General features: G+C 40.9%; 1 protein-coding gene across 1 annotated transcript in view; it reads left to right on the forward strand.

Annotated features, from left to right (window-relative positions):
* The window catches only part of OPRM1 (opioid receptor mu 1), a 31,976-nt gene extending 11,438 nt beyond the window's left edge, over nucleotides 1–20,538 (forward strand). Inside the window, exons 2-4 of the mRNA XM_067542222.1 lie at nucleotides 11,705–12,057; nucleotides 16,278–16,798; nucleotides 20,500–20,538. Coding sequence (XP_067398323.1) covers nucleotides 11,705–12,057; nucleotides 16,278–16,798; nucleotides 20,500–20,538 — 913 coding nt within the window. The remainder of the gene's footprint in view (nucleotides 1–11,704; nucleotides 12,058–16,277; nucleotides 16,799–20,499) is intronic.
* Nucleotides 20,539–20,754: the final 216 nt, after the last annotated feature.

Raw genomic sequence — 20,754 nt, forward strand, 5'->3', positions numbered from 1 at the left:
TCTATGTTAATGATCACCATTGTGGTCAGATAAAAGCGACAGGATGAGATCAGCATTGACCATCTAAAGTTATTTGTCTTGCAAATGTTAAAATAAGCGATTTAAGGTATTCATAATCACTTTCCAGAAAGCTCAGCGCGATGAGTTTGCTGATTTTCCTTAAAAACTAAGGACCGAATTATATCCCTGAAGCAGCATGCACATCTGATGACCAGTTTTGGTCCATATATTAAGCCAAAGCTAAAGTCACTCCTCTTTGCTACTTGTTCTCAACTAATAAATTATTATTTATTAATAATATTATTATTGAGTTATTATTGAGCCAAATTCTGCCCTTACCTCCACTAATGGAAATCTGTGGTAAATCAATTTGCTCCAGAAGGATTACTCAAAATTTACACTGGTGAGACTAAGGACAGGATTTAGCCCAGGACACCATTAAGGATACGATTCAGTCATGGAGGTCACAGATTCCATGACTTTCCAGGCCTCCGCAACATCTTCTAGGTCAGACGTGGAGCAGCTGTCAGCTCTGAGGCTACCAAAGCAGTGGCTGCTCCAAAGAGCTGTCCGGCAACGGCCCCCAACCCAACTGACCAGCAGCCAGCCGGGCCACCATCAATCAGCTGTTCAGCTGTCAGCCCCAGGGCATCTCCAAACAGCTGGCCAGCCAGCCAGAGCAGCAGCCAGGTTGGGTCAGCCCCTGGGGGGCTGGAGCAGCCACCATTGGCTCCTGCCGCAGTAACAGTGGCAGGACTGGAGCATCCGCAAGCCTGAGCTCTGTTTGCTCCCCCCGCCTCAAGGTATTTTTAGTAAAAGTCAGAGACAGATCAAGGCGTCCATGAATTTTTGTTTGTTGTCTGCAAGGCTGTGACTTGTCCCTGACCTTTACTAAAAATACCCATGACAGCGTCTTAACCTTAGACATGATGAAATAATTCCATGATAGATGTGGAATGATTCTATTTTTATGAACCATGATTTATATGGAAATTTCCATATGAGATCAAACCAATAATTCATCTAGCCCAGTGTGCTGTCTGATCATGGCTGTGACATTTCGGGTTCTCACCCCCCTCCCCCAGGAGAGAACCCAAAAATGAGCAGATAAACCAATTGATTGCATACTGTATTATTGTAGTATTTTATAAAGCCTTTTATAAAAGCTTATAATGCTTGGAACTTGATGGTCATTAGGAATTATGTATTATAGACTATGATTATGAATCTGTAGAAAAATTGCTCATAACCAGTACTACAACATCAGCTACACCTCACAACAGGGAGGGGCATCTCCCAAGCCAGTTGTTTACACAAAACCAGTTTCAAGCACCCACCCATTGTCCAGCCCAGGAAAAGACAGTGGTGAACCATTAGAGTTAATGGGAAGACATTGAGACATCCTAGCTATCAAATGCAGAGGATTATTTCCCCTTCTCTTTGAATAGCCATGAGTCACCATACTAGGCAAGAAAGGGAAAAAAGCCTTTTGAAAAGAAGGCTTGAAATAGTTTTTCATCCAGAAACTGAAGGGCAGCCTCGAAGTGGGAAGCTGTGTGTGAAATGCTGGATCCTTCCTTGGGCCAGAAGGTTCACTAAGAAACTGTTAAAAGACAATAGGTGACTTGTATTAGAAAAGGGAATTTATCTGGAGTCTGGACTGGTAAGGAATCCTAAAGCCTGAGGTTGCATCTTTATGTTTATTTTCTATGTAACTTGTATGTGTTTGCTTTCCCTTTCTAGTTCATCTTTGAATCTGTGACTTTGCTATTAAATAAATTTTGTTTCTTTTTACCCCAAGCAGGTCTCTGTTGTACAAACTATGTGAACAGTGCATGTGCCAAAGTGAGTTGATAACTGGGTGGGCTCGTTTCATGCCTTCGGTGGTGACAAACTAGAGGAGAAAGTTCAGTAGTTAGGAACTCGGGATTTGAGGAGACTCTGGACTGGAAGAGCTTCTGCTGCCACCCTGCAAGCAGTAACTGGGGTGGTGGAAGCCAGGGTGAGACCTTGGGCCTGTGGGCAGAGTACTGGTGTCAGGGATATGAGCCATAGCAGCACAGCATTAAGGTACCCCAAGACAACAGGGAAGTGAGTGATAGATCTGAGTGATCCCCAAAATGTCACAATGGCCAGTACAAGAGGATTTAGATGAAGAAACCCTGTAGTTAATTCTGAACGAAGTAGAGCTGGACAAATAATGGGTTTTTTTGGTGTGATGGCTATTCCACAAAATAAATACATATAAGCTTGCCAAAAATTAAAAATAAAATTTCAATTTGAGCCAAATTGCAAAGTCAAAAAAATTGTTTTGGGGCGAACAAATGGATTTTTTAGACAAAAGGGAAGTGTTTTGTTTTGAACCATGTTTTTGATTAATAGTATTTTAAACACCAAAATAAATTTTGAATTGAAAAGTTTCCAAGCAGCCATGGAGCACTGCTTGGGTGCACAAAGGCCCTGCTGAGTGTTCCTGGAAATGTTGTATTTGTTGTCTTAGATGCAACCAATGATTCTTCTCAAAAAAAAAAAAAAAAAAAAGTTTCACTGGAGGCATCGGGGGGAAAGGTGAGTAGATGAAGTTGAAAGCGTTCTTTTTAGTGGCTTTCTGGCAAAATAAAGTATACCTTATAAAGGCCCACTCCTGGATAACAAGGATATACAACCTGTATTAGCCACCATCTTTTCTCAGGGCGGTGTCACACAGCACATGTGGGAGCAACAGTTAAACGACTGGAAACTCCATGTGTCATAATACCTGTTCGTAATGGGACTGAGTTAAAGGTGGTTTGCCAATCAAACGTCCTTTGACTGCAGGGAAGGTTGACAGTCTAAACACTGCAGAGTTTTACCCATTTGCACTCAAACTGAGTTTGACCCCACATGTTCTTACTGTTTATTGGTTTGTGTATCAGAGCATTCAATTTACAGTAATTGTTTTTTAAAATGAAATTGCTCTTCACTGCAAGTCTAGGAAAGAGGAGGATTAAAACAATAAGAATATTTTTGCATTGAAACAGAAAGCCAAAGAATTTTTTTCCTGGCAGTTCTCTCTTTTCAAGACACATTGTAATAAAGAAATACCACATCAAATTAATTTTATTTAGTGCAGGCTTTTGCCATGGCTCTTTTAATCTATATGCAATAAAAAAGAGGAAATAAAATCATGAGCTAAAAACAGTTGTAAAATAATTACATTATATAAGCTCTGCAGCTATTTCACATTCTAGCTAGAATAATCTCCGTACTCCCTGATTGCTAGTCTTTGCAGTCAAAGCAAAAAAATGTTACCTCAACTGGCAGACAAGATGGCCTCTCTGAATGGAGCTAAATGGCCGTTCTTTGAGAAGGAAGAAGCGTTTTTGTTCCAGCTGGGGGAGGAGTAATACTATTAAATAATTCATAATAAAGCATGGACAAAATGTGAGACATCCCTCCGTTGGGAGAAAGTGATGGGGGGAAGGGCGGGGGGAGAGGATCCATTAAAAAGCAACAAGAGAATTAATGGGCAGCTGGAGCCCGAGGCCCAACACATTAAAAACAATTAAATTAAAAACCGGAATGAGTCAGACACCCTCAGTGAGATGCACAAACGGGTGCCACATTGTTTCCCACCAGATCAGCGGCAGGTGGCTAAAAATAACTGAGCCCAGCAGTTACCTCAGCTTTCTTGCCCCCCCTCCCCCTTTCAGAAGCTGGGTCCCAGCTGAAGCTGCTAATTGGCCCTGAATGCACGAGAAAGGGCACTGAACACACAGGCTCCTCCAAAGGAATGTTCAGGCTTTTGAAGCTACTTCCTTCTTCTACCCTGCAGGTGTTCTGTGAACACAAGGTGGGGGTAAGTGTTTCTCTCGTCTCCTGGAGGTGCTTCTCCTTCTCTCATGGCAGCCACTGGTAGGGAAGGAGAGTAGCTCGGAGGGCTGAGATCTTGGAGGAAGGAAGAAAATTTATAGAAGGAGACACCTTGGGGAAGGGGAATAAAGTCCAGGGAAAAGAATGAGGTGAAGAAAGGACCTCGTGGGGAGGGAAATCCACAGAATAAGAGATCAAGAGAATGGGAGGGAGCAGCTGAGTGGACAAAGACTGGTCTGACCTAACCTAACCAGCTGACATACACCAATATAGTAACTATGTTCTGGGCCAGTACATTCTACATTCCAATCCACTGTCTATCATTTCAAATCCCTCTGCAGAATTTCCTTTGGGAAGCTGCACATCATATAGCAGTTATGTGGGGAGCGGAGGGGGTTGTCTCCAGCAGTAAATCCAGACCTTGGATTATTTACTGGCATTATTGCATTCCACACTGAGCACAGCAAGAACTGGAACTGTTCATTGTGATCTCAGTTCTGGTATGCCCTCCCATCATTCTGCTGCATGCTATGCCTCGGCAACTGTTTCCTTTCTGTGACACTCCCGGCTCATGGCTGAATTACAGGTAGTGGAAAGAAAATAAATTCCACATTTCCAAAGAAGCCATTCTGACTGCATTATACATACTGTGCAGATATCTAAAAATCAGTGCAGTTTTCCTGACGTCCCTACAGCATTTAGCATCACTCTTTTGTAAGTACTCAGTAGAAACAAACTCTTTTCCCTGCATTTGCATGTGCATCCTAGACTATGGCTAGCAAACAAATGAAGTCTTGTCAACTTGGCCTGGGTCATGAGGATTGCATGGTCCATTTTCTTAGAATAGGGGGTTAGCCCAACATCCTTTTCAAAATGTATCCTTCTCCTAACTGTCATGGTCCAGCTAATTGCTTCCTTCCATCCCAGAAGTGGTTACATATCTATTCAACTTTTGCAGAACAAACATTTGTGTCTCCCTTTTAAATTTGTCCTGTTTCCGCCTCCCTCTTCCCCATTTCTTTCGATTCCTCCAACTAAACAACTACAGACACCACAAACCTAGAGCTTCGTTCCCCTCTCTCTCTCTCTCTCACACACACACACCAATTGTTAACTCAATTAGACACACAGATATTCCTTCAACATCATAATATAACTGGATTGGATCAAGATAAGTTGATGAAACCGCTCATGTATCAGCAACGTCCATTTTCAGCTTTTGTCAAAATGCTGTTTCTACCAGCTCTGCCCAATTCATCAGCTCTGTTCTGTACATACCCCTGGTGAGACAGGGAAGCACTCATGGCACCTGGGGATATGGCAAGAGCTCTTGAGGGAGTTGGGGAGGGGTTTAGCTGGGAGCTAGAGATAAGAAGCATTTGTGCAGAGGCAATGTCTGTGTAAGAGGCCCACAGCGAGGAAGCCCAGTGTCTCTTTGCCAAGATAGTGGTACTTGAAGGGCTTCCCCAGTGCTTCTGCCTCACCTCCTCAGAGCCTAAAAGCCGCAGTGCTGTACAAAGCCCATCACACACCAATCCAGACATTGAACTCCTTCTAAACTGTTGCTTCAGCAGGCCAATACACCCAGGCAGCCAGGATGTAGAGAGCACTTGTCATTCCTTTTCCTTGGCACAGAGACACTGTGTTCCCTCATGTCCCAGCCCTCTATAGCCAAAACCTTTTTCTTCCACTTGCTTCTGAGTCTGGAGACAAACATCCCCATACGCTACCCATCTCCCAACGTACCCAGTCACCTACTGGCCCCACAAAGAGGATTTCTGCTCTCTCAGATCTTTCCATTGCCATTTAACTTTGCTTCTGAGATGCTGCTAGCCAAGTAGCACAGAAACCACTCAAATAGTTTGTTTTAATTAGCACTTAGAGTCTCCATGCTTGAAGTTTATAAACAGCTACTTTGACTTTACTCTCACCCTCTTGAGTATGCATTTTTAGGATGAAAACTTTCCCTTTCAATAGGCTCTTAATGACACTACTTCCTGGACAGGAGGGCTTCGGGGGAGAGAGGGAGGAACAGGTGCTTGCAAAAATATTTCTGAGCACTACGTAGATGTGTTGTTTTATGATCAGCTGCAAGGATGGAAACAGACTCCAAGATCTGCAGCCATGCCTCATGCCCCTGCAAATAAATCTTGCTCACCAACTATATGTTGGATGTCGAAACTTTATTGCAGACAATACTGTTGCATAGCATAACTTTAGCTATGATTGAGACAAAACTCAAGTATATAATTGAATATATCATGGTGGATGCAGGTCTGGTGTTCTGTCAAGTGGTACATATGCACAGAAAGGGAGTAGAGATATACCTATAATGCGATGATGTAGTCACCACTTGTTTATATGCATCAGGGATCATATGGTTCTCTACTGCACACAGCTAAGTGTGGAACACAATTTTGACTGCACACATGCTCATTTTTTCCTCTATCTTGGCATATACAGGAAATGCTTAAGGGGATGCTCAGGCCGGTACTAAATGTGAAGTGGATGTCGCGCTGAGAATTAAAGGCCCAGTAAGAATTGAGAACTTTTGGTAGCCGAAGACTCACACCATACAGAACTGGGCCCTGAGCCCTTTATAGGCCACAAATACTGTGCTTAGTGTATGGTTTTGGAACCTGTAGCACATATCCTCATGCAATCAGGTACAAAACTAGGCTCACAGACATAGGACCTGTCTGGCCCTATGACCTGGAGAAGTATTTATTTCCTGATCCAGCTGTTTAACAGTAGAACACAGAGCACGTCTGCCACCACATCATTGTGCCTTAAGGTTTGTCGTACTTGTCAATATAAAAAGCAGATGCGCATGAAGGCTCATCTAATATCACTGAACAGAACGATTCCTTGCAGTTCCTTTCAGTAAGGAAAGGAACAGCAACTTCTGTAAATTGCACCATTTGTCTTAAAGTGCATGAATTAACAATGGTAAAAGCCCCAGAAGAAAACATGTCCTTGCTAATTATTCTTTTATTAGGGAGAATACATTATCTAGTCATGTATACAAGATTAATCAGAGCAGCCATGAAAATAAGTGCTAATTTAAAAATAGTTCAGCTTAGTGTATTTCATGCATTTTAGTCTTCTGAAGCCCAGTCAAGGAGACCTCAACTACATAAACTAGTTTAATGCATGCATCCATCTGAACATAATAAGTCTTAATTTGTTTTAACAAGTCATTTGTGCACAGAGGGTGTTAGTTTGGGAAGATAATTTAATGTCCCTGAGCACAGCAGAGAGAGATTTGTAGGAATTATGTTAGTTATTCGTACACAGCTCTTTCCTGCACATTTCCTAGTGGCTGGTTTGTCTGCTCCCTGGTTTCAGTAAGCAAAACAGAAACCTAACAGTTTCATAAAAGTCTTCTTCCTGCAAAGAAACTCCTAGAATACACAGCAGCCAATTTCTCATTTATTTTCCATTGACCCTAAATACATCATTATGGATTAGATTAAGCAGAATTTCAGTCTACAAGTTAGCACAGGACTGGAAAGCCATTGTGTTGCTGAAAGAGGCAATTGCTAATCTCCTATATACCAGCCCTCCTGCCCCTGAAAGCATATTGATAGACGAGCTGACAGCAGCAGCCTGATTCTCTTCTGCCTTACACATTCATCAACACCTGTCGAGTGTTCATTCTGATTGGTTAGGGTTTTACACCTCCTGTGTTCTCACCGGACCAGGTCTTGGTCCCTTTGCACCAGTCAGGTGGCACGAAGGCCAGAAAGTTGCTCTAATAAGACAGCGAAGGATTTCTCCGGCTTGGAGCTCCAGCAGCTCTTACTACCCCTCTCTGATGTAAAGGACTTACCTCAGGAACATTAAGTACAAAGTTGGGTGGGTGGGAGTAGTATTTAAAAGGCAAAATTCAAAATGAGTGAGGCCTGGAAAAGTCACAAGATTATCGTGATTTTGAAGCTACCTTTTAAATGTCATAAATTTGAGGTTCTTTTTATTTGCCTTCTGACTTTAAAATTTTCATCTTTCTAGGGTTTACATTTTCAAGCATTTCTCTGCAACCACGAGGATGAGAAACCTAATGTGTATTTTAATGAAAGCTGCGATTCTCACACTTTTCTTTCTTGCCTCCAACTGCATTGGGAGGTTATCTAGGTAGGGCATCTTAGGATCTGGCCCATTTTGCACAGATATAAACATTATACAAGATGCAGGGCATTGGAGAAGCAAACCTGTTACATATAAGAAACTTCAACACTTGCAACCTATAGTTTCAATAAAAAAGATGAATGCATTTCTCTCCTGTAGAAACTTGGATCCATTTGCTAGGGGTACCCAGGAGAATATTAGCAAATTGATAACCAAACAGAAAACATAATAGCTATGATGAAGTCTTTGGAGATTCTTGTTTTAGGGAATGATTGTTATATTTGTACAATGTTAAAAGTCTTTTAAACCAATTACTTCAGTAATCTATTTGCACACAGACATGATGCTAGAGTTATGAATAATCCTTTGATTTGGACAAATAACTACATTAAATGCAATGTATCTATGAGAAATAAGCCATTTATATAATCTTTGAATATGCAGTACAGATAGATGTTTAGGATCTGATCAGGCCTATGAGAGGCAAGTACTTTTGGTAAGCATGAAGGCTCTGCTTCCTTTATATTTAAGAACAGATCAGTTAGATATTTGAAGGTTACATAGTGCATCAAGCAACATCCTCCATCAGCGGTTTATATAGTCCATGAAATGAAATAATTCACAGTTTAAGAATTTTTAAAGCCCTACTGTCAATGAATAACGCAAAGACAGCAAGAATGGAAGTATCTGAGGCCTGGTCTGCACTAGGAAATGAGGTCAGTATAACTACATTGCTCAGAGTTGTGAAAAGCCCCATCAACCTAGCTACGGCCTCTCAGGGAGGTGGATTACCTACACGAGAATCCCTCCCACTGGCATAGGTGATGTCTTCACTGGAGCACTACAGCGGTGCAGCTGCAGCATTTTAAGTGTAGACAAGTCCTGACTTTTATATGGTGTGGCAGGTTGCTGTCCAACATGTCTCCTTTGGGGACAGAGGAGGCATTGCAGCAATGATGCCTAAGTTCCTCTCCCTCCACCCTTTGGGATACTCTGTCTGTAGAAGTGCCTTCACCCTCCAGCCAGGCCACTTTGCAGAGCCCCGTCCCAGCCAGGGCCACAGAGTCCCTTACCAAAATCCAACAAATATAAAGAAAACCAAGCCTTTAACTCATTTGGGCTCAGCCAGCTACCTCTTCCTCACAAGTACCCTTCATCTGCTGTAGTTTGTCCCTATGTCGAATGTCAGGCTTCTGTTCCTTCAACAATCCCACTGTCCAGGGGCTGGCACACTCCTCCCCTCACTCAGGGGTTCATGGAGACTACAGCTTCTCAGGACCCCTCTCCAACACACCCCTGGAAGTAGTTTGTCTGCTCTCCTTCCTCCTCCTCAGCCTTCTTTGAGGCTGCTTTTGAGAGTGAGTGTGAGTGTGTGAGAGAAAAAGCAAGGGAAGCGCACAAGTGAGCACACATGTTCACTTCCCACATCCACTCCTCTGGGTCTTTTTCCTTCAGCTAGGTTCACTCACTTTTGTATGGCAACAAGCCTCCCTCTCCCGCAGCTGGGATTTATTTCTAATTAGGCCTGATGCAAACAGGCTGGGCAACTGGCTCACAGGCCCATATTAACCCTTTCCCTCCAGCAAACCACCACCTACCAGTCAATTTTTTCTTCCTCCTCCCGATCCATCGTTTTGATAGGTCTGACTTCTCCTGAATCTCTCCCACATGAAATCTCCCCCAACAGTATCTCTTAGGATCCCAGAAGCTTCTTTTAAATACCTTCCCACAGGAAAGAAGTATGGGTGCTCACGGAATCTACATCTGTCTCTGATTGCATTTATGTTTGTTGAGTAACCAAAGTGATCACCCTTCTGTCCTGGCAGAGTGGGGAGTGCCAGGAGAAAGAGCATCCTGGGTACTTTTTGGTTTCAAAATGTATTCTATGCCTAGGTTTATAATTTAGGTACGTAACTCCCAAAATATTAATATGAGTGTGCTACCAACAGCTTGCTGTTTTAGTTTTAAACTATTAGACAATTATTTGAAAAATAAACATTATATTAAAGTTGCTTATGACTATACATGCACAGTGCCATAAAATGAGAAAATTAAGAGGCTAGTAGCTGCTTCAGATATTCAGCTAGATTAGAAGTTTTCAACAAAGAGTTGAGATTTCTTGAGACCACATGCAGGTTGTACAAATCTGCCTTCACTATTAATGGTGGATGCCAATTCCTTACAACCAGCTGCTGTTCAGTAAAAAAATCTCACCAGAGCAAGGCAAGAGAAAGAAATATAGAATAATTTCCTTTGATTTCTGTCCTAAAAAGACCTTTAGTAGTCCGTTCCTTTTATAAATCAGTCCTTAAAACGTAAAGACATTTTCAGTTTGGTAAGGTGCTTTAGATATTATTTTGTGGGATCACAAAGGAATTTAATAAAAAAAAAAGGAAATCATCTGACCCACTGAGAACAGGACAACCAACATGCTTAGCAACCTAGGAAGCAATCCGAATTCCAGAGCAGAATGGCCAGAAACTTACTCTGAGAGAGAAAAATTACTGCTGCAAACCCCTTAAACTCGATGACCTCATGCAGTACTCAAATGGCTTACTGCATGCTAAACTGAAGGATGTTCACAAAGGTTAATGAAACAAAAAGGAAATTACTGCACCACTCAGAGCAGTATTAAGGGTCTACCTATACTACAAGCACTACAAGTGTAGTAGACACTTACTTCAGTGACAGGAGTTTTAGATACCAGTGGTATATCCAACCAATCGGGAGACTATAGCTAGGTGGACAGAAGGATTCTTTCATCGGCCTAAGTGTATCTAAGGATTAGGTCAGTCTAGCTATGTCACATAGGGCACAAAATTTTTCACAGCCATAAGCAATATAGCTAGGTCAACCTAAGTTTGAGGTGCAGAGTAGGCCTAACTCAAATTAGGATACAAAAAACACTACCTGTTCAGCTGTGATTGAAAGGTGCTTGGTAGATTTAAAACTAACTGAGTGTTAAAGCCTGTTATTAAGTGTACACTTCTAAAAAGTTAGTCATATTAACAGCATCTCTCTTCTCATTCAATTTTTCCTAATTATGTAAGTCACTCGGACCAACATACCAGTTCAAGATATGAAATCATCTTACATTTTCCACTGTTGCAACATAATTACAGTAAATTTGATATTTAATCATGTACATTTTAAATATAATTGTCTAAAATTACTAGCAAGCCAAAAACTCTTAAAATAAACTTGGATTTTTAGACATAATGGACATTTCTCTTTGTTTACCTATTCCCCAAGAATCTGTACCATTGCAATGCCACAATATATATGAATTAGGTCTCCATTTTTATATACCACAATTCGAATACTTAGCATTAGATACAGCAGTTCTTTTCATTTACTATGGTGTCCTGTGGATACTAAAAATATTGGTTGGATCAGTTTTTGTCTCAATTCTGTTGCAGCCAGAATGATTCTTCTGCAAATTTTCTCCTAGTTTGCATTAGAGCACTTTTTGCACTCATTAGAGCAGTACTTCTTTTTTGTTTTACAAACATTCATGGAGGTGTGTAAAAATATTGCATTTGAAGCCTGGGCATTAGACAGTTGCTTGCATGATTACATAAAATGAATTCTAAAAAGTGTGTCTCTGAAAATCTCAATGCCAATACTGTTGTTTCACAGATGCTTTTTACAGGTAAGTCACTGGTATTGATTTTATTTAACACTGATAGTTGTGTTCATTCACCCACTTTGCTGATTTTTCTAGGTACACCAAAATGAAGACTGCCACCAATATCTATATTTTCAACCTTGCCCTGGCAGATGCCCTAGCAACAAGTACTCTGCCATTCCAGAGTGTGAATTACTTGATGGGAACATGGCCATTTGGTACAATCCTTTGTAAGATCGTTATATCCATAGACTATTACAATATGTTCACAAGTATCTTTACGCTCTGTACCATGAGTGTGGATCGCTACATAGCTGTTTGCCACCCAGTCAAGGCTCTTGATTTTCGTACTCCCAGAAATGCCAAAATTGTCAATGTCTGCAACTGGATTCTTTCTTCAGCCATAGGTCTACCAGTTATGTTCATGGCAACCACAAAATACAGGCACGGTGAGTCTGACTTTCATAACCGTGGTTGAGTTGAACTGAATGTTTAAATTCTCACTTTCTTTCTCAAGACATAAGCACCGTCTCTCTTTATTTCAGAGATTGGGGGCTCAATTCTGACCTCACATCTGTACAAATCAGGAGAAATTATTGGTACGAAATTAGTAGAAATGAAAACAAAATCAGGCCCTTTCAACAAGTTTAAAGTAATTCCTGTCACAAATGCAGTAACGTTATAGAAGGGTTTTCTATATAAAGTATAGTTTGGTATTTTAAACCTATGACGACTGTCATATCAGAGGGGAAACGAAATGAGATTTGTGGTTTGGCTGACAAAAGAAATAGTATATGTAAGCAGCAGTGTATTCACTAAAGCTGATGAGGGAAATAAGGGGAACTGTGAAATTTTGGGAGGGTAATATTTTCAAAATTCAAAATCTTTTGAATTTCAAAATATAGTTTCAACCACCTCTATAGTTAGTCAGAAATGGTGAAGGTGTGGGGGCAGGGCAATTCCTTGAAAATTATCTAAATTTTTCCTGTTTAGGGTTCGAATTTGTCAAAATTTAAAAAAAAAAAAAAAAGTTGGCTAGCTTTAGTATTTACTGTAACCTGTCAATGTTGACGGACTCTATTGTAACTGAGTAAGTCCTTTGGAGCCAGTAGGGTTTCATGAGGACAATATTTGTTTCTAGGGTTTTAAGTCTTATCCTCCACATCTACTCCACTCCTCCAAAAAAGAACAATCTATATATTATACACCAAGTACTGCAGATGAACACATATGTAGATGGAGCTTGTCATGTCATGAGATGTCCACAAACTATAGTGGACTAGTAAGAAACATACTTTCAAGGGCTTTTGTTTCTTAAAATATGCTTCCAGTTTTCATGTAATCAAAATTATTATTGATCTATTAAGAGCATGATCCAAAGCCCAAGGAAAATCAGTGGAAAGACCCCCCATTGCCTAGGACCTGATCCTGTGCGAACTGAAACCAGTAACAAAGTTCCCATTGATTTGAAAGATGCAGGATAGAGCTTTAATGGGCACAAGATCAAATCCTAAGTATCCAAATGCGTGCGGGGCACCAATAGTATAAACCAAAGACATGATCACTGTCCCAAAGCATTTACCATCTAATCCTGCAAACAGATTTGCTAGCACTGACTTTACTGGAACTCCTCATGGGTTCAGGAGTCCCAGATAGCAGATCAAGCTCTAAGTAAAAATATGACAGAGGAATTAAAAATAGAGGAAGGATGATGGAAGAATAAGATTACAAAAACAAGAGCATGAGCTAGCTTAGTGATACTGCACACAATCTCAAGATATGGTAGTTTATGTTAGCAATTACCATAATGCAAGTTATGTGCACCATTTGTGTGGTGTGTGTATTATATATAGAAGGGATTGTATGTCGCTTCCTATCTTTAAATATTTGAGAACTTTGGCTTAGATTGCTAAAGAGCTTTGTTCTCTCTGTATGTATGTGTACACACACACACACACACACTGTATGCACACAAATGTTGTAAATAAAGTTGTGTCATGGGAGAAAGCATTTATAATACAACCCAGACTTTGCCTACTCTTCCCTTATGAGAATATTCAATTATTACAGAACCTTTTTTTGTAACCAGGGCACATCCACCTGTTGATTTACAGTCACTACAATATAAAACATATTTCCCTTTTATGCCAGAATATAACAACATATTAGCACTTCAGAATTTCTTTTTAATGAGTGCATTAATAAGAAATATTACCCGGAACACCACCAGCGCCATGTAGAAAACTTATTTGCATAATAATCCTAGAAAATGGAGCAGTAGAGCCAGGACTAAAAAAAGAAAAACCAGCAAGATACAAGAGCTGAGATGTTGATGCTGTGGAGCAGAACTATCTTTCATGGCTTGACATTTGGGAGTTGTTGGATTACCATCCAATGAGGAAACAAAAGAAAGGAAGAGCACATTGGAACAAAAGTAGCCAGCCAGAATACCGCCATTATTATCACAATTTAGTCCTAAACACTTTTTCTTATTGGGTGTTGACTAACATCTGAAGATATATCCCTCTTCATATATTCCTGTTTCATTCCATAGTGCGTCCATTGGAAGGTCACAGGTATCTGTTTGTGAGCTGAAATTAAAAGGGTTATCAAAATATATGAAACACAAAAGTCTAAAGGTAAAATATGTACAGCTAAAATGAGTTCATCATATTTGAAATGCATACCAGTAAAACAAAATAATGAGTTGGCATGGCTAAGATAAACACACATGTACCAATGTAGATTAAGTTAAGAACTCCACGTACAGTAATAACACAAATGAGAACGAAATCTGCAAAATCCGCAGGTGTGGACAATCATTTTATGGTTTGAAGGTACTGTGGAAAATCTTTGTAGATAACAGAAGAACTGCCTGTCCAGTACATTTCATATGTGTTAAATACCTATAATGGCACAGAAAATTCTCTAAAAATATTTACAGGAATCTGTTGAGTGCTACCATTTTGGATTACATATAAACACACAAGATCTCCTTCACTCCCAACATTCAGTGGAAATATTTATCACATTTAATCTGATTTTACCCAAACATTTCAGCCAGTGAGTTATGTTTTTGAATGTGTGCATTATCATCCATGTTTAATAAGACTGGAGTAACCACCTCCTCTGCAGCCTCCTGGGCTCTTGCCTCCCTTCTCTTCTAACAATCAGCAGCTACATTAATCTTCCTTTCCCTCCCTCAAGTATGCCATGCACTCTTTAAGGCCTCAATCCTGCAAGATGCTGCCCCTGATTCAAAACAGCTCTTAAGCATAAATTTACATGCTGTAGTGTCTAGGGATGGACTGAAGCACATGCTTACTGTCAGCATATAGGTGGTTCTGAGAACTAGCAGCTGACCCAGCACTCTGGTCACTAAGGGTACGTTTTCACATGGATAAAGAACTGGCAGCTGGCCTGTAGGCACGGGCTCTGGGCTGAAAAATTGCTGTGTAGACGCTTGGGCTCAGGCTCCAGGGTTCCACAGTCCAGCATCTACACAGCAATTTTTCAACCCAAAGCCCGAATCAGCCGATCTGGGCCAGTCGCAGGTTTTTTTTCTTCCCTGCATAGACATACTCATAGGGCTTCTCTGGAGGAACTAGTTAGTGTCTGATTGAGGAGCAGAAGACTGTGGGCAGATGAACTAAGGAGCTCACTAACCCATCAGCTGGTAAGATAGTTAAAAAGCAAAAGAAAGAAGTGGAAAGGGAGGAGAGAGGGTTAGCAGAGGCCAGGGGAAGCCTGGTTTCAGGCTGGTGAGATTGCTTTCTCTTCTCCTTCTCCCATGAGAAAGAGCTGAGGATTGAAGGACACTGGAGGTGGAAGTGCTACACAGGGATTCTGGTGATGGCTTGGTGGAGGGAACAAATAAAATCAGAGGTGTTGACAATAAAGAGGCATCCTAGATTGTTTGCAAGGGACCCCAGGGAGGGAGAGAAGCCTGCCCTGTTACAATGGTCCAATTCATTTCAGTGTGCTTAAGCATGTGGCTGTATGTTTTTCTGGTTCAGGTATAACACGCAAGCCAGCACCTTGCAGGACTGAGCCCCAAATCCCTCCACTACTGTCTTGTCTCATTTTACATAAAATTCAGACTTCTCCTGACTTTTAAGGCACCCGCCTGCAACTCCTCTCCTGTCACTCCCTCCCTCACACCCTCTGCTTCTCCCACTTATCTTGTTGCTTCCCTTGGTCTCCTCCTCCTGTTCTTGCTTGGGTGTCTTTTTCATGCTGCTTTCTAGAGATGGAAAATCCATTCCTCTTCCTCATTGTCCTTTTAACCCCCAAGCCTCAAAACAAAACTCTTTCGTCAGGTTTCAGACTGAAAGTGAAAATTGGCCCAAGTTTCTTTGCAAACCCTTAGTGAATCTTTTGACAAACACAAAAACAAAAGAAGATTCCTTTGGTTTTGGCTTTCTAAGCAACACTTCATACATCTCGAGCAATAACACTAGTCTTCCGAAGATGTACAGACCTGTGGTAAAGTATCTGCATGGGTTTAAACAAACATACATCAGCCATTCAAAGCTGTTTTGTTTTAGCTACTTATTTTATCAAATTGAATCAAATTGCTGTACAGTGTTGTGGGGGAGGGGGTGAACACTAAAGCAAAGCATTAAAAACTGAACTGTTCACTCTTCTCTGTAATTTTGTTTTACTTTAGGCTCCATTGACTGCACACTTACGTTCTCTCACCCAGCTTGGTACTGGGAGAACCTACTGAAAATCTGTGTATTCATCTTTGCCTTCATCATGCCAGTCCTGATCATTACCGTGTGCTATGGGTTGATGATTTTACGCCTGAAGAGTGTCCGCATGCTGTCTGGCTCCAAAGAGAAGGACAGGAACCTGAGGAGAATCACAAGAATGGTCCTTGTAGTGGTGGCGGTGTTCATTGTCTGCTGGACTCCCATCCACATTTATGTCATCATTAAAGCCTTGATCAATATTCCAGAAACTACATTCCAAACAGTCTCCTGGCACTTCTGTATCGCTTTAGGGTACACAAATAGCTGCCTTAATCCAGTCCTTTATGCATTTCTAGATGAAAACTTCAAAAGATGTTTCAGAGAATTCTGCATTCCCACTTCCTCAACTATTGAGCAGCAAAACTCCACTCGAATCCGCCAAAACACTCGTGAGCATGCCTCCACTGCCAATACTGTGGATAGGACTAACCATCAGGTATGACTAGCAGTGGAGATGTCATCTCTGGATTCAGATCTCCCTGCTGGAGATGACATGTATTCTGAAGTAACAGTCTTTACTGATTTATAGCTATCAGGAGATAGCTTGTTTTACCTTTACAGCTGGGGAACACGTACACAGAACCCAATCCTGTGGGAAGCTAAGTGTACTCAACTCCAATTAAAGTTTGGAAGTAGGGGGCTCTCAGAAGTACCTTGAATGATGAGGGCGTGTATGTATGTGTGTGTGAGTGTGCACGCATGTGCACACACACAGTACACCACAGAAAGGAGCCTAAGGGTCTTACTTACAGTATGTTTCCAACTACTGAACATTCTGTAACTGACTGATGAATGATCATAGACTTTTCATTCACACCATGAGTGCATGGTGGTAAGTCAAATAGATGTCCCTATCCTCCTCCCATTTTAAAAGTGACTTGCAAAGGGGGAAAATATGTGTTTACACCATTTTTGCTTCTGTATGGTTTATGAAAAAGGTCTGAAAAGTCCTTTTTTTCTTGGAAGACCATGCAAGCCCAGGCCCAGTCTACACACGGTTTTTGTACCAGTATAACTATATTGGTTAGAGGTACGTTGTTGTTTTTTAACCAAATATAGTTATACTAACTCAACCCTCAATGTGGGCACAGTTATGCCAATATAAAGAAGCATTGTAACCCCTTCCCATATAGGAATAAGTTATTACAATACAAGCCAAATTGATACCAGAATAACTGCATCCCCGCTAATTGGGGAGGTCTGTGTCACAGCTATATTGGTATTTTAAAGCTGTACAGCTTGTGTGCAGACAGGCCTTAGAGAACTAGTAGGTTTATGGCATCCCAGATACCAAGGAAATCAAAGCTGATTTATTGAGAGGCGAAGAGACTTTTATTCCAGCTATTTAAAAGGCTGGGGTTTGTTTTGGCTTTTAAAAAAAAATTATTTATTTATTAACACTTATTTAAAACAATTGTCAAACTGCTGGAAGAGACATTCTTTTGTTTGTGATTTAACACCCAGGCCCCTTTAATTAGGTCTGAGAGGTTCTATTCTACACCCGAGTCTTCCCAGTGAAACAACGACCTAAACAGGGAAAGAAAAACTTAAGCGTTCCTGCTACTAAAGGAAATGAATCAGAGAAATAAACCTTTATAAAGATCTTATGAGTCTTATTTACAATTCACATTAAAAAGAAAAAGGACATAAAACCTACTACTGCTGGGTAGAGTCACACCCCAACTTGCTGCAGACTAAGTGTTTGTGTAGACTGACCCTTAATCAGCGAAAGCATTCTTTTTACAGTATAAGCGGCTTCTATACTAGGACAGTTTGACTGAACAACTACCGCTATAACTATACTGATAAACCTTTCTAGACAAGGCCTTAGAGGGGACTTGGTATGAGTTCTAATTCCTGAGGCCGTGTCTACACTAGCACTTATGCCGGCAAAACTTTTGTCGCTCAGGGGTGTGAAAAAACACTCCCTGAGCGACATAAGTTTTACCGGCATAAGCACTTGTGTAGCCACATTATGTCGATGGGCGAGAGCTCTCCCACCGACATAATAAAACCACCTAAATAAGCGGCAGTAGCGATGCTGGCAGGAGAGCAACTCCCGCCGACATAGTACGGTCCACGCAAGCCACAAAACCTGTGTGTTTTTTTCACACCTCTGAGCGACAGAAGTTTTGCCAGCCATAAGTGCTAGTGTAGAGAAGGCCTTAGACTATTCATCACAATTCATATAATTTTCAGTGGAACAGACAAAGGGCCCTGACAAAGTGCTGACTGAATGCTCTCAACTCCCACTAAAGCTAATGAGAACTGAAGGCACTCAGAACCTCAGCAAGATTAAGCCCAAAGTGCTTGAAACTAGAGCTGCTCTGGAATATGACAAAGGAGTTTTGTGTCAGAAAGTGACGATTCATTGACTGCATCTCACTTGTGCTCAATGAAGTCAATGCTCAGATACTGTGGTGATGACTTAGTGGATTAGCTAGAAATGAATTCATCAAAATGAATTGGACTTTTCATAATTTAGCAATCATCATCAGCACAATTCATTAACAGCTTATCTTTGTTAAGATAATCAGCAGCAAGCAAAAAGGAATAGTTAAAAAGGTTTTTTTCCAGTAACAATAGGATCACTAGTATCCTCAGTGCAGAAAAACATTCCAGCAGATTTTAACCTAGGAACAGAATCCTGCAGACAGTGTTCATCTGCCTGGGGTAAAAAGTCCTTTTAAAATTTTTGGGCCAGATTCCTAGCTAATATTAACCAGAACAGGTCCATCAAATTCAGCAAAATGCCACTATGTCAGTTAGACCAGCTGAATATCTGATCCTTCACTTATACTCCATACCTATACTGGCTCACTCATAGAAGAGTCCAAAGTATTTTAACATTAAGCCGTTTTATTTTGGGAAAGGGGCTTGTTAAGGATCCCTCCATTCCTTCTTCACTTTTTATTCCTCCCTCACTTGCACATCAGTGTAAGTGCATTTATACTTTTACATACAGCCCCATATGCAAAAGAAATTGAGGTGTGCCACGCTTTCCTTAACCAAGGAGATTTTGCCAAGTACTCACTTCAGAACCCATCAGTTCTAACCCTTCAGTCAGCCAGGGAAATTCACTGAAGAGTGACACAGTTGCTTCCTTTGCCAGGAGCTGAACATGCCACCTTTGCATTACTCCCGGTGTTTGCAAGCTAGAGTAGCCACTATCTTTTTTCCCCCTGTTATATTTTGCACCATCTCAGAACTACTGCTTAAAACTATGCTGTGGATCAAATGCTGCTCTGTATATCTGAAGGGAGAACCGAGCCATATGTTATTAAAGAATGGGCATATTCACAGTGTAAATAATAGCATACTTCAATTATTCTAAAGCATTGTTTTTTCTAATGGAATACTCTAAAATAACCTCATCGGCAGAAAAGTCATTTTTGCAAAAGTTTATGGCTAAATTCTGCAGATCCTTAGAACTGGGCCCTATTCTGTAGCCTTGTAGCTGTTGTATATGGAGTGGCTCTAGAAATGGGCCCATTGCTTTTTCTCTAATATATGTGATTCTCAATCTGTTGGCATGCTACTCGTGAAGAAAATCAAGAATAAATGACACTAGGAGAACTGGAACAAACTAACTAATAGAAATGCATCCAATTGCTGCAGCTATTTTTTAAAAGTGTGAACTGAAGTAAATGATCAGGAAACGTATGTTCATTAGTACATGAAAAATGGAACGTATTTCCTGTTTCTCTCATCTGTGAAAGTTAGAGCTAGCCCTAATACATGAGGATATTCAGATGTGAGGATTATGGTCCATTTTTAACTAAGTGGCTGCTAGTGGAATTTCCATCACAGACAATTGTTGCCACCTTACCTTACTGAAAAAGGTTTTAAGTGGAAGAACTATGCTTAGTTTGAAATCAGAGTTGAATAAATTAAGAATGTATGTATTTGTCTTTAAAGATCTTATCATATATAGTCTTGAAGCTAAAACCACTATTCTTGTGGTAATTTCCTCTGCCTTCATGATGTGAACTGAAAGGATATTCTTGCCTTCAGCTTTGTACAGTGAGATAGCAGCAGCAAATGCTGGGTAAATTCACCCAAAAAATGTTTGCAAAAAACAGGTGGGAGGGGAAAGCAGTGAAATGCTCATGGTATTTACAATTTCTTTCCTTTCAGTTGGAACTTCTGGAAGCTGAAACCACACCACTGCCGTGACAGGGTCTCCTGCTGCATAGCCCTCAAAGCAATCACAAACCAGTGCCACAGTGTGTCTGTGCAGTTTGCTGTGGGGAATGTGTAGGAGACACTTTTTCCCCTGGAGGAAAGTGCCTGCTTTTAAGATCCATCAGTTATTTGCCTCTATGGCGATTCTGCATTGCACATTACAGAAGCATGAAACCTAATAGCAGGCACAGTCAGATGAAATGGGGG

This window comes from Emydura macquarii, unplaced genomic scaffold (genome assembly GCF_026122565.2).
Source record: "Emydura macquarii macquarii isolate MOO-44397 ecotype Brisbane River unplaced genomic scaffold, CSIRO-AGI_Emac_v2 contig_705, whole genome shotgun sequence".
NCBI lineage: Eukaryota > Metazoa > Chordata > Testudines > Chelidae > Emydura > Emydura macquarii.